Raw genomic sequence first — 14,147 nt, 5'->3', positions numbered from 1 at the left:
AAATCATTCAAAGAATCAACAATTACACTCTTTTGTGTCCAATTTCTTTTTATTAATTTAAAGCAAGAAGCCCTGAGAACAGTCAATTATAGTTTGAAGCGTACCAATTTGTGTCCAATATTCAAATTATATGAAAACTATTACATAATAAAGTAAAAAGTATAGTACCAGGGAAAAAAAGGCCAGAGTATGGCATGCCAAATCTGCCAAAAGTCCTCAATCCATACAATTCAACAACAATATATTCATCATCAACCCAAACCATTCATGTAAAGGCTTAATAGTTTACAAAGTTACTAGGCACTGAACATGATCCAAGATGGTGGTCTGAAAAGTAGTAATCTCAAAATCTTAAATGTGACCTGTGTTTTGTCTCATTCACCAGAGCAATTAGAGTTTGTCCAAAATACAATTTAATACATTAGGTTGGACAGTACAAACCATATTCTATAAACTCTAAATATACTACTACAATATATATATTTAAGACATGATTAAAAAATTCCCTTTCATTTTTTACTACATTTTGGTTTGACCCAAAAACTCACATTTTTTTTTCATCTTACAAAAAATATATGCATTGATTAAAGATGTATTGTCCCTTTGACCAATTCAAAAAAAATTTTTTTTTTTAAATTTCGAAAAAAAGTGGGTCATTTTGAAGTATCATAATAGTTATTAACTTTCACCAAAAATTAGTAAAAAAAAAAATTATTTAACCGAAATACAGACATTTTTTTGTTCAAAAAATAACTTTGACTTCCAGTCAAAGTTTTCGATCAAAACATATCTCATAATGCAACGCGCTTGTTTGGCTACTCTGTATGCATAATCATAAAACTTCCTCGCGATCTGTGTGAAAACACCTTCTCAACCGCGACGAGTTGTAAACAATCCTAATTAGCATCATGTATAATGCATACTCGTGGTTTGAAATCTTTGTTTACTTTCGCTTGTGATGATTTTCCAGACGAAATTTAATCAAATTAATTTACCTGTTAATTACATAAACTTGTTGTTTTTGGCTCGAATTTTCGACTTAAAGTGAATAACTTTAACATTACTTTGATATGGCCAATTTAAATTTAGAATATTTTTTTTTTCATTTTTTGTGTTTCAAGGGACAATACATCTTTAACTATTCTTAGATCTTTTTATTGGAAGGGAATATGATACAGTTATCTCTCCCTTGGGCTGGCCAATATATCTGGACTAAATGTGTATTATTTTTAGAATTAGGACCTTTTTGCCCTCAATACAAGAAAAGCCTGGTTTTGAAAGAGTTTCTGGTTTTCAGAGAGAGTTGTATTGGGAGAGTTGACTACATCATACATGTATGACAAATTCACTACGGTAATGTATTCACTCAATCAGCCGTCATACTGTAGGAACTTCAGTGATACCTCTGTATTAATATCTGTTTAAAAAACGATCTTCAAACTTACTTTGCACCAAAAGACTTTACATTTTGTATATATTTTATATAATTAATACAATGTACATTTATTTGCATAGTTTATTAGAATGGTAGCTTTTGCCCTTTATTTAGCACCAACTAAGCTTTTTGTAATTTTAAAAATAAAGTAGCAACAGCCAAATCAATAATGTATTATTTATAGAAAAAAATATATATAACAAGACTTTATTATTTATTATATATATATATAAAAAAAAACTATCTGATTATAATAATATTACTATACATTATTACTTTGCATGGCGACATTTACAATACATGGTCGATAAACAAGAAAGTTACCTTTCAATACTCTTCTGGATGTAACAGATGTAACATAAAAAAAAATTATTCAAAAAGAACTTGGCCTTTTAAAGATGAATTGTACCCAAACAATTATTGACAATAAGGCACATGTTATGTGCATTTTTAAATCATGGACCTATACAATAGTATTTATAGGTCTATGCTTAACATCCTAGAAATGATAGGAAACCCTCTATTTATGGGTAGCAGCCTTGCCATAATTAGGACATTCTTTACCTCAGAAAAAATGATATGCCATGCCATTGGGTCATAATTCATAATTACTCTGTAAAATAACATTCTGATCCGAAAATAACTTTGGAATTTTATCATAAGCGTGTTTTACCTTATCTCCAGCTTTTGATTTCCTAATGAAAATGCTTTTTAGTACACTAGTAATAATAATGACATTGATTTCTGATTATAATACTAATAGCACCAGTTATTATAAAGTGTTACAGTACATATTCAAATTGGGCAATGGGACAATACATTAGGCCTATACAATTTGATATGCCATATTCAAATATGGCACGATATGACAATACTTAGGCTTATACAATTTGATATGCCAGATCATTTTAGACTCGTTTCCATTAAATAGACACTTCTCCCACCCGCACCAATCCATTTATGACCCAGTGTACAGGCCTGTATATCCAAAGAATATATATAGTGTATAACATTAAAACGTACATAGTAATAGAATTTATCTTCAGGAACAACCTTTAGACTAATCTTTAATTTGAACATATATCCAAATTTATTTGCCACACCAGAACCTGAGAAGGTGTGTTAAATGGTTAAATTCATATGTTTGATCATTTTTTGCGGTAAATCATAAATCAAATAAATTATATATATAAAATAGAGACAATTAACAATTACTAAGGATATTTTATAAATAATTTAAATACTGCATTGAACTTAATACAATTGAAATCAAGTAATTAATACTATGACGAGTAATTATATATAGAATATTATATATAGAATATTTCTCCCTTTACATATTTGATACAGTTATTAAATTTAAATACATTATTTTCAAGTAGCCAAATGATACTAAAATAAACCCTTTTTTAAATAATACTGTTCATATTTTATATGTTCATCCCCTTCAATCATAAATATTAACATTTTAAATATGTTTACATACATTAATACAACATAAATAAACAATTAAATTATTATCATCAGTATTAATGAAAAAAAAATCAAATACAAAATTATTCTATTCCTTCATATACATAACTACATACACTCAACTTGCACACCATGTCTGTAAAACGAACTGCATATTCTTTTAATTTTATTAAAAGTTTTTATGTGCATGATTTTATGTCAAAAAGTTTTCATTTAAATACATAATTACCAGTAATAATTGTTTAATCAATATTTCTACATAAAGTACAAGTACAGCACATAAAAACACTGTTACGGAGGTAAGCCTTGCATTGCTTTTGGTCCCTGTTAGCATCTGAGCTATTTTATACTATTATATATGAAAAAAAACACTGTTTCAAACAGAGAAGAGTGAAATTACACTCACTTAACTCTTCCCTGGTTTCAAATGGTCAAATTGAACATTCATTGATCCCTGTGATGACCGGCTAAAGAAGTTGGTCAGAATTTTCAATTATACAAAATGTCACTAATTTGAGGGAATAGGGGAGAGAGTTGGTGGGATTATTTAGTATACAGCTTTTAGCATCTTCAAGCAAATATGTATATATATATATATACCAGTATAATAATTGCAGTATACAAGAAATTGAACAAGCTGTCCTGTAGAATAGAATATATAATTGCAGTGGTAAGACATTAACTATTTTATAATGCAATGCTCATTCCAGAATTGTTATCCTTTCTCATATTTTCTTCTAGTCGTTCTACTGCAAATGGATTGATATGTACTGCTATTCCATTCCTATCAATACCACTATCATTGTCGTCGATACCTCTTGGGTTTTCTAAAATGCTATTTTGTTTCGGCGAGTTACTAATGTTTCCAGATACACCAAGCTTGCCGTTTTCAACGTTTGTACAATGCACCTCCACGCTAACAATGATGGTGCTTGAGTTTGACACAGCGTCAGCAGGCATACTCGGCGTATTAGATGAATATGAATGGTCACTCTGACTAACTCTTTCCGTATCCGGTTTATCGTCAGGAGATTTACTTGATTTTACGTCTCCATTTTTTGAATTAAATTCATTAAGTTGTTGCGAGTTTTCTTTCTTTTCATTTGTAAACCTATTCTGTAACACTACTCCTTCTGCTATTTCTTGGTATGGTTCAATTGAATTGATCGGTGAATTTGTAACAACAGAAGAACTCAACTTTTTCCTCTTTGTCTGAAAAAATGAAGAAAACATGAAGAAGAAAACATGGAGAAAGTGGGGTCAAAGTTGAATGAGGTCAAAACAGCCGCAAACCTCTGATGTCAAGTAGAGCGGCTTCCGGACTTCACGGAAAGCTGTATTTTATGGGGCGGATACAATAACTGGTGGTTGGTAGCTGGCAGAATGCAAATTGAACGCGGACATTTCTTAACATAATAGACAAGAATTTAACATCCCAAAAGCAGCATAGATTAGATAGAAACTACTGTATTGTACTCTATACATATTAAAAATAACATATGTTATGTTACGAAATGAATGTAATAAACATATTATTTTCCCATACAGATTTAATATTGTCACTTGTGACTTATTATTAATTTAATATGAAACATAGCATTTGCAACACATATGTTACTCTTCTAATTGTAACTATACTTATATTGTACATCACCTCTACAGTAGTTTTCTGCGGTGCATCATCAAATGAAGGGTTTGTATAAACTTCATCAGGACTATCCTCGTCATCAACTACATCTTTTTTCGTAAACCGCCTCCTGGAAGAAAAGAGATAAAGATGTTTAAAGATGTATTGTCCCTTTGACTAATTCCAAAAAAATAAAAAATAAATATTTCGAAAAAAAGTGGGTCATTTTGAAGTTTTATATTAGTTATTAACTTTCACCAAAAATTAGTTGAAAAAAAAATAATTTAACTGAAATACAGACGTTTTTTTGTTTTCAAACAAAACATATTTCATGATGCAATGCGCTTATTTGGCTACTCTGTATGCATAATCATAAAACTTCCTCGCGATCTGTGTGAAAACATCTTCTCAGCCGTGATGAGCTGTAAACAATCATAATTAGCATCATGCATAATGCATACTTGTGGTTTTAAATCTTTGTTTACTTTCGCTCGCGACGATTTTCCAGACGAAATGTAATCAAATTAATTTACATGTTAATTACGTAAACTTGTTGTTTTTGGCTTGAATTTAGTAAATAACTTTAATATTACTTTGATGGCCAATTTAAATTTAGAATATTTTGACATTCATGTTTTGTGTTTCAAGGGACAATACAATTTTAAAATTTTACTGTTTATTCATATGTATTTTGATGTCCAATTTTGTTTTTTATGACCCATAGCAGTAATTTTTAAAAATTTTTAAAAGTAATTTTAACCAATTTTATACATATTTTGTAAATTGAAATGTAATTTAGCATTTTTCCGGCCTGCCATGTTTTTATCTTTTTTTTAATGAATAATACCAATGAATTATAAATGTATATCTTTTATGACAAATCTTGAAAATAATTAAGTACTGCAATACAACACTTTATACATGCAATACAAGAATATACATTACGTGAGTGGCCAAGCGGTTAAGACAATGGAACCGTAATACCTTGCCATATTAACATCGGCAAGGGTTCGAGCCTCACTCACTCCATGGTTCTGGTGGTAGAACGAGTCTTCTCGGATAAGGACTATAAACCGTAGGTCCAGTGTACACATCTGGCTCATGTGCACTTTAAAGAACCTAGTACGTCTTTCGAGATGAGAAGGGATTACCCCGGTGTACTAGTAGTATACACACAGCCACTGTCACTCATCAAGAGGGCCCCTTGATTGTCAGCATCTGCTGTTTAGGGTCACCCTCTATAAATAAGGTTTAATACAAAAACAAAAATACATAAAGCAAACATGCTTTTTAATTACAAAGTATAATACTTTTCAAACATATTTGGATAAGTAATGTCATTTTTTTCTATATAACTATATTATCAGGATTTGTCCAGGCTGTATTATTACTTATTCATTCATGCGCTTAATAAATAATTATTAATATTTTTAAGAATAAATAATAATATAGAGATATTTACCAGCATTTGCAGGTGACACAGCTTAGAATCATTACTACGGAAATGACAGCAGTTGTTAATGACGTCGTCGTGACAACAACCAAATTATCTTGGCCATCAACACTAATGACCATCTCTGCAATTTACATACTTGACATCTGTTTGTTTGACCTGAACATAATTAAAAAAAAAAAGTAATTTATCACATTTGTAGTTGTTGAATAAGCAATTTTAATGTCACATAAATTAATAATCTTTATTTATTTTGACAAAAAATTGGATCAAAAAAAGAAAATATTTGTTTACATAAATAACAATTGTCTATCAGCATTGATTTTACAAAAAAAGTTATTTTGTCTTTTTATAAAAGTGAAATCATTATTTTTGTTAAACATGAACTATACTTTAGGTAAATTGTCAGGTATTTTATATTTATTTGGTTTATATTAAAATGAAAGTATTTAAACACACCCTCTTGACTGCTATACAAAGGAAGTAATTAAACTGGTGTTTTAGCATATACAGTATGTTCATCTATTTATACCTTAGCAACTAGTGTTTTTTTCTATAATTAGTTCAAGGAAACAATTACAATAAAATGCTGTCTAACGAGCAGTGTTATTAACATTTTTACTCAGTTATTTTATATTCCTTTTAGTGGTTTAGGGTTAGAAAAAAGGGAGCACAAGTGAAAAAAAAAAGGAATTAAAGTATGAATTTCAAACATTCAAAATTTGTTTGATAAGTAGCGTGGAGTATGATCATTTAGACATTTGTTCTTCCCACTTAACACTAAGTTTACACCACCCCAAAGAACTTAAAATATCTATAACTGGTCTTTTAATATCTGCGGAAAGTAAAATTCTTCCAAGCCTGTTTAACAGTATTTGGAGAGAGTTTGCAATTTGACCAACCACAGTCAAAGTAATTAAAAAGAAGTATTACTAAAGCTTTAGCTAACATTTTGAGAGTATTTCCTGGTATGTAGTAGGTATGTAGTACTTTACACGTCGGATAACACCAATTCGTTTAGAGATTTTACATCAAATTGTCAATTTGTTCTGACCATGTTAATTTAGAATCAAAACACAACTCCAAGATATTTGAATGAATCTTTTGCATTTTTTTGCCAGATATAGTTACTCCATGTCCATATTGTACATATAGTCAAGAATTTTAGAACACATATTTTGTTTATTGAATTAAAATTTTATAATTATTCAGTCATCTAAAACAACTATGGCAACATAATAATACAAAACAAATTTTAAAATCTCTTCTAAATGAGGAGAAATATTACAAAACGTAAACCTTCTTAAAAGTCATGTTTATTTGCTGTTCTGTCCGCAACGCATACAATTTTCATAATAAAAATGTTTGTGTACAGTCTTAGAAATTTGTTTGACTTTCATAATTAACATTGGTCATGTATACATTTATTCAACTCTTGTATTCTTTTTTATTTCTAAGATATGGTTAGTTATATTCTCAAAAATGTCCCGTCCTTAACAAAAAAATAGGCCTACTATGGAATGCATCATAAATAAATAAAAATTGATATGTTCTTTGTAAAAACTACTGTAGATAGATACTGTAGCTAGTCTAGAAATACGTACCAGTCAGTATCATTTTGATTATATAAACAAAATTTAAATACGAAAGCATGGAGGTCTAAATAAATTATAAAATCTAATTTTATACCTCCATGATTAAAGAAAGTGATGCGTTCATTAATATTATTTTTTTATTAAATAAAAAAAATTAAACTCATCATATTCATAAGGTGTATCCTCGCACTCGAGATAATAGTTTTAATACACATTATTTAAAGTGACACTCGAAAACAGAGGGGTCTCATGTGCCTCGGATCCCATGTTTTCGAGGTCTCTGTTTTCGAAACACCGCGTACATGTAACTAAAGTGAAGGCTAGGCCTTCTCTAGGCTTGACAAGAAGAAGCAACAACAGGAAATCTCTCAATGTTATGCATGGATAACCTGCCGACGGCGTGTGTGCATAAGGCTTAAAATTACGAACTCTCGGCCTAAAAATCCTTAGTAGGAATATAGTTTATGCGTGTTAATCTAGCTTTTAAATCAACTATTCGTCAGTATAGTATTATAACACATCTTTTCAAAGCACTACTCTATTTAATTACTAGTATGTAATTGCTTTTAAACTATCAAAACAAAATCTTGCAAAACAAAATATTGTTTGTACTACTCACATCAACAATCATGAATCAGGCCCAGTGACCAAAAACACGACGCAATATCCGTCAACACATACTACCTCTGAACGCTGCAAAGCGTCAACAGGGAGCCTTTTAAAATGAATTTTCTTTTGTATATGTCATATTTTAGTGTCACAAAAAGTAATTGGATCAAGAAAAAGAAAATAGATAGATACGAGCACAGACCACCATATGGCAATACAATTACGTGTGTAGCGCATATAACGCATGCGTACGCGCGCTTAAAATTTTAAAAATACACTGACTAAAAGTTGAAGAAACTGTGTTTGTATGCAGTAACCACTTTGGTGCAGATACAGTAGATTATTGCATACCGCAATGAATTATAATTTTTTACTATGATGATTTGAAAATTTGACGCACTGTGCAAAGTATATACTTTTTACTTTAATATATGAACATTTTAAAGAATAAAGTTAATATTAAGTTTGTTATTTCGGCCCAAGAAAATGTCATAGTTCGTTTGATTGTCGAAATTAATTTTTTTCAATTGAATATATGCACAATTAATGATGACTTAATCAACTTTTGTTCTCTTAATTTCATAATAAATTATACATATGATACATACACTTTAAGAAAATGTAATGCAAAATAGGTGTTCCAGATCTGACGATCTATATCAATTTTAAAATTTAGCATATATTCACCATTTTGTTAACTTACACGTGCGTAGCCTGTCACTTTTGACGTGGTCGTATAACGCAATTTCGAGTTGAAAAGTGAATCAAATCAAATATGATGATATTATTAGAGAAAGGTTGTAAAACAGAAATCTGGCAAAAAGAGTGCATATTAACGTTTAACGCGCAGTCATGGCAATTTTTTAAATGCTTAAAATTGCCTGAAACGTACTCTAATTTCATCGAAAATAAATGTTGACAATTTTTAAAATTTTAAGCGCGCGTACGCATGCGTTATATGCGCTACACACGTAATTGTATTGCCATATGATGAAATATGACCTGAAATTTATGAATACCAAATTTTGTTTATTGTGATTCATGCGCGCTTGTGAAGATATGATTACAAACGTATAAATTGTGCGTAGACCGCGTACTTTTTAATTGCGCAACGTGAAAACATAACCACATCGATTCCTGGCCATAAGGAATATACTCTAAAATATTGACTTAGCTAGATGAAACTGATATCAACATGAACCAATGTTGAACTATTGGTTTTTATTTAAAGAAAAATTTTGGTTTGTCCAGTCTAAAGAACGCGCTCTTTCTAATCAATGTGTATAATACCAGTGATATAAAGCCGCTAACATCTCACTGGTGTCAGTACAGAGAGATGACGCTGTGTAGTGCGCGCATTTAAGAGATTATAGTTTCCAAGAGCATTAGTAATATAGTGGTATTCAATTGGCTAGTTAGTGCGCTCACCGCGCTTACAATAGAACAGCGCAACCATTGTTACGTCATCAAATATTCGAAAATAACTAACGAATATTCCAAATTTAAGTGAGAATGAAAAATTCTTTCAATCGATGAACAGTGATTTTAAATTGCTCTTCATTAAAACGAAATACAACCGCTTTTACCGTACAATTCAGTTTGGAAATACTTTACATTTATTTCCTATTACGTTTGCTATACTTACATCATCTACTTCCCTATAAACCGTAGGCTTAAAGTTAAAGATTTGCTCATGAATCGCTTACCCAGATAAATAACTAAGCCTGAATGGGTTAGATGCATTCCGTTACTGATTTAGTTTAGCACTGTGAGCTATCATACTCATTTTGATTGCACTCGCGCACAGTGATAATAAATAGGATTTAGTTTAGCACTGTGCGCTACCATACCCATTTTGGTTGCACTCGCGCACAGTGATAATAAATAGGATTTAGTTTAGCACTATGCGCTATCATACCCATTTTGGTTGCACTCGCGCACAGTGATAATAAATAAGATTTAGTTTAGCACTGTACGCTACTATTCCCATTTTGGTTGCACTCGCGCACAGTGATAATAAATAGGATTTAGTTAGGTACTGTGCGCTACCATACCCATTTTTGTTGCACTCGCGCACAGTGATAATAAATAGGATTTAGTTTAGCACTGTGCGCTACCATACCCATTTTGGTTGCACTCACGCACAGTGATAATAAATAGGATTTAGTTTAGCACTATGCGCTACCATACCCATTTTGGTTGCACTCGCGCACAGTGATAATAAATAAGATTTAGTTTAGCACTGTACGCTACTATTCCCATTTTGGTTGCACTCGCGCACAGTGATAATAAATAAGATTTAGTTTAGCACTGTACGCTACTATTCCCATTTTGGTTGCACTCGCGCACAGTGATAATAAATAGGATTTAGTTTAACACTGTGCTACTATTCCCATTTTGGTTACACTCGCGCACAGTGATAATAAATAGGATTTAGTTAGGTACTGTGCGCTACCATACCCATTTTTGTGGTACTCGCGAACAGTGATAATAAATAGGATTTAGTTTAGCACTGTGCTACTATTCTCATTTTGGTTGCACTCGCGCACAGTGATAATAAATATGATTTAGTTTAGCACTGTGCGCTACCATACCCATTTTGGTTGCACTCGCGCACAGTGATAATAAATAGGATTTAGTTTAGCACTGTACGCTACTATTCCCATTTTGGTTGCACTCGCGCACAGTGATAATAAATAAGATTTAGTTTAGCACTGTACGCTACTATTCCCATTTTGGTTGCACTCCCGCACAGTGATAATAAATAGGATTTAGTTTAACACTGTGCTACTATTCCCATTTTGGTTACACTCGCGCACAGCGATAATAAATAGGATTTAGTTAGGTACTGTGCGCTACCATACCCATTTTTGTTGCACTCGCGCACAGTGATAATAAATAGGATTTAGTTTAGCACTGTGCGCTACCATACCCATTTTGGTTGCACTCACGCACAGTGATAATAAATAGGATTTAGTTTAGCACTATGCGCTACCATACCCATTTTGGTTGCACTCGCGCACAGTGATAACAAATAAGATTTAGTTTAGCACTGTACGCTACTATTCCCATTTTGGTTGCACTCGCGCACAGTGATAATAAATAGGATTTAGTTTAACACTGTGCTACTATTCCCATTTTGGTTACACTCGCGCACAGTGATAATAAATAGGATTTAGTTTAGCACTGTGCGCAACCATACCCATTTTGGGTGCACTCGCGCACAGATAATAAATATGATTTAGTTTAGCACTGTGCGCCACCATACCCATTTTGGTTGCACTCGCGCACAGTGATAATAAATATGATTTAGTTTAGCACTGTGCGCTACCATATCCATTTTGGTTGCACTCGCGCACAGTGATAATAAATAGGATTTAGTTTACCACTGTACGCTACAATACCCATTTTGGGTGCACTCGCGCACAGTGATAATAAATAGGATTTAGTTTAGCACTGTGCGCTACCATACCCATTTTGGTTGCACTCGCGCACAGTGATAATAAATAGGATTTAGTTTTGCACTGTGCGCTACCATACCCATTTTGGTTGCACTCGCGCACAGTGATAATAAATATGATTTAGTTTACCACTGTGCGCTACCATACCCATTTTGGTTGCACTCGCGCACAGTGATAATAAATATGATTTAGTTTACCACTGTGCGCTACCATACCCATTTTGGTTGCACTCGCGCACAGTGATAATAAATACGATTTAGTTTAGCACTGTGCGCTACCATACTCATTTTGGGTGCACTCGCGCACAGTGATAATAAATATGATTTAGTTTACCACTGTGCGCTACCATACCCATTTTGGTTGCACTCGCGCACAGTGATAATAAATATGATTTAGTTTAGCACTGTGCGCTACCATACCCATTTTGGTTGCACTCGCGCACAGTGATAATAAATACGATTTAGTTTAGCACTGTGCGCTACCATACCCATTTTGGGTGCACTCGCGCACAGTGATAATACATAGGATTTAGTTTACCACTGTACGCTACAATACCCATTTTGGGTGCACTCGCGCACAGTGATAATAAATAGGATTTAGTTTAGCACTGTACGCTACCATACCCATTTTGGTTGCACTCGCGCACAGTGATAATACATAGGATTTAGTTTAGCACTGTGCTACCATACCCATTTTGGTTGCACACGCGCACAGTGATAATAAATAGGATTTAGTTTAGCACTGTGCGCTACCATACCCATTTTGGTTGCACTCGCGCACAGTGATAATAAATATGATTTAGTTTACCACTGTGCGCTACCATACCCATTTTGGTTGCACTCGCGCACAGTGATAATAAATATAATTTAGTTTACCACTGTGCGCTACCATACCCAATTTGGTTGCAGTCGCGCACAGTGATAATAAATATGATTTAGTTTACCACTGTGCGCTACCATACCCATTTTGGTTGCACTCGCGCACAGTGATAATAAATACGATTTAGTTTAGCACTGTGCGCTACCATACTCATTTTGGGTGCACTCGCGCACAGTGATAATAAATATGATTTAGTTTACCACTGTGCGCTACCATACCCATTTTGGTTGCACTCGCGCACAGTGATAATAAATACGATTTAGTTTAGCACTGTGCGCTACCATACCCATTTTGGGTGCACTCGCGCAAAGTGATAATACATAGGATTTAGTTTAGCACTGTGCGCTACTATTCTCATTTTGGTTGCACTCGCGCACAGTGATAATACATAGGATTTAGTTTAGCACTGTGCGCTACTAATTCCATTTTGCTTGCACTCGCGCACAGTGATAATAAATATGATTTAGTTTAACACTGTGCGCTATCATACCCATTTTGGTTGCACTCGCGCACAGTGATAATAAATAGGATTTAGTTTAGCACTGTGCGCTACCATACCCATTTTGGTAGCACTCGCGCACAGTGATAATAAATATGATTTAGTTTAACACTGTGCGCTATCATACCCATTTTGGTTGCACTTGCGCACAGTGATAATAAATAGGATTTAGTTTAGCACTGTGCGCTACCATACCCATTTTGGGTGCACTCGCGCACAGTGATAATAAATAGGATTTAGTTTAGCACTATGCGCTACCATACCCATTTTGGTTGCACTCGGGCACAGTGATAATAAATAAGATTTAGTTTAGCACTGTACGCTACTATTCCCATTTTGGTTGCACTCGCGCACAGTGATAATAAATAAGATTTAGTTTAGCACTGTACGCTACTATTCCCATTTTGGTTGCACTCGCGCACAGTGATAATAAATAGGATTTAGTTTAACACTGTGCTACTATTCCCATTTTGGTTACACTCGCGCACAGTGATAATAAATAGGATTTAGTTAGGTACTGTGCGCTACCATACCCATTTTTGTGGTACTCGCGAACAGTGATAATAAATAGGATTTAGTTTAGCACTGTGCTACTATTCTCATTTTGGTTGCACTCGCGCACAGTGATAATAAATATGATTTAGTTTAGCACTGTGCGCTACCATACCCATTTTGGTTGCACTCGCGCACAGTGATAATAAATAGGATTTAGTTTAGCACTGTACGCTACTATTCCCATTTTGGTTGCACTCGCGCACAGTGATAATAAATAAGATTTAGTTTAGCACTGTACGCTACTATTCCCATTTTGGTTGCACTCCCGCACAGTGATAATAAATAGGATTTAGTTTAACACTGTGCTACTATTCCCATTTTGGTTACACTCGCGTACAGCGATAATAAATAGGATTTAGTTAGGTACTGTGCGCTACCATACCCATTTTTGTTGCACTCGCGCACAGTGATAATAAATAGGATTTAGTTTAGCACTGTGCGCTACCATACCCATTTTGGTTGCACTCACGCACAGTGATAATAAATAGGATTTAGTTTAGCACTATGCGCTACCATACCCATTTTGGTTGCACTCGCGCACAGTGATAACAAATAAGATTT

At 33.2% G+C, this 14,147-nt stretch overlaps 1 protein-coding gene across 1 annotated transcript; it reads right to left on the bottom strand.

Annotated features, from left to right (window-relative positions):
• Positions 1-13: 13 nt before the first annotated feature.
• Positions 14-8,216, bottom strand: LOC144845359 (uncharacterized). The gene is made up of 4 exons (XM_078702630.1): positions 8,203-8,216; positions 5,998-6,147; positions 4,563-4,665; positions 14-4,120 (listed from the first exon to the last, which is right to left on the bottom strand). Exons 2-4 carry the CDS (start codon positions 6,108-6,110, stop codon positions 3,596-3,598), a joined length of 741 nt encoding a protein of 246 aa, XP_078558756.1. The 5' UTR covers positions 6,111-6,147; positions 8,203-8,216; the 3' UTR covers positions 14-3,595.
• Positions 8,217-14,147: the final 5,931 nt, after the last annotated feature.

The sequence above is a fragment of the Antedon bifida genome, chromosome 6 (assembly GCF_963402885.1).
Source record: "Antedon bifida chromosome 6, ecAntBifi1.1, whole genome shotgun sequence".
Taxonomy (NCBI): Eukaryota; Metazoa; Echinodermata; class Crinoidea; order Comatulida; family Antedonidae; genus Antedon; species Antedon bifida.
This window is presented reverse-complemented; position numbering and strand designations above follow the sequence as displayed.

Bases quoted from the DNA above. Each gene is read 5' to 3' on its own strand.
- LOC144845359 (XM_078702630.1), bottom strand. From the start codon at position 6,110: ATGGTCATTAGTGTTGATGGCCAAGATAATTTGGTTGTTGTCACGACG. The intron at 4,666-5,997 runs GTAAATATCTCT...CTTTTCTTCCAG, and splicing joins TGTGTCACCTGCAAATGCTG to GAGGCGGTTTACGAAAAAAG. The intron at 4,121-4,562 runs GTGATGTACAAT...TCATTTTTTCAG, and splicing joins CGCAGAAAACTACTGTAGAG to ACAAAGAGGAAAAAGTTGAG.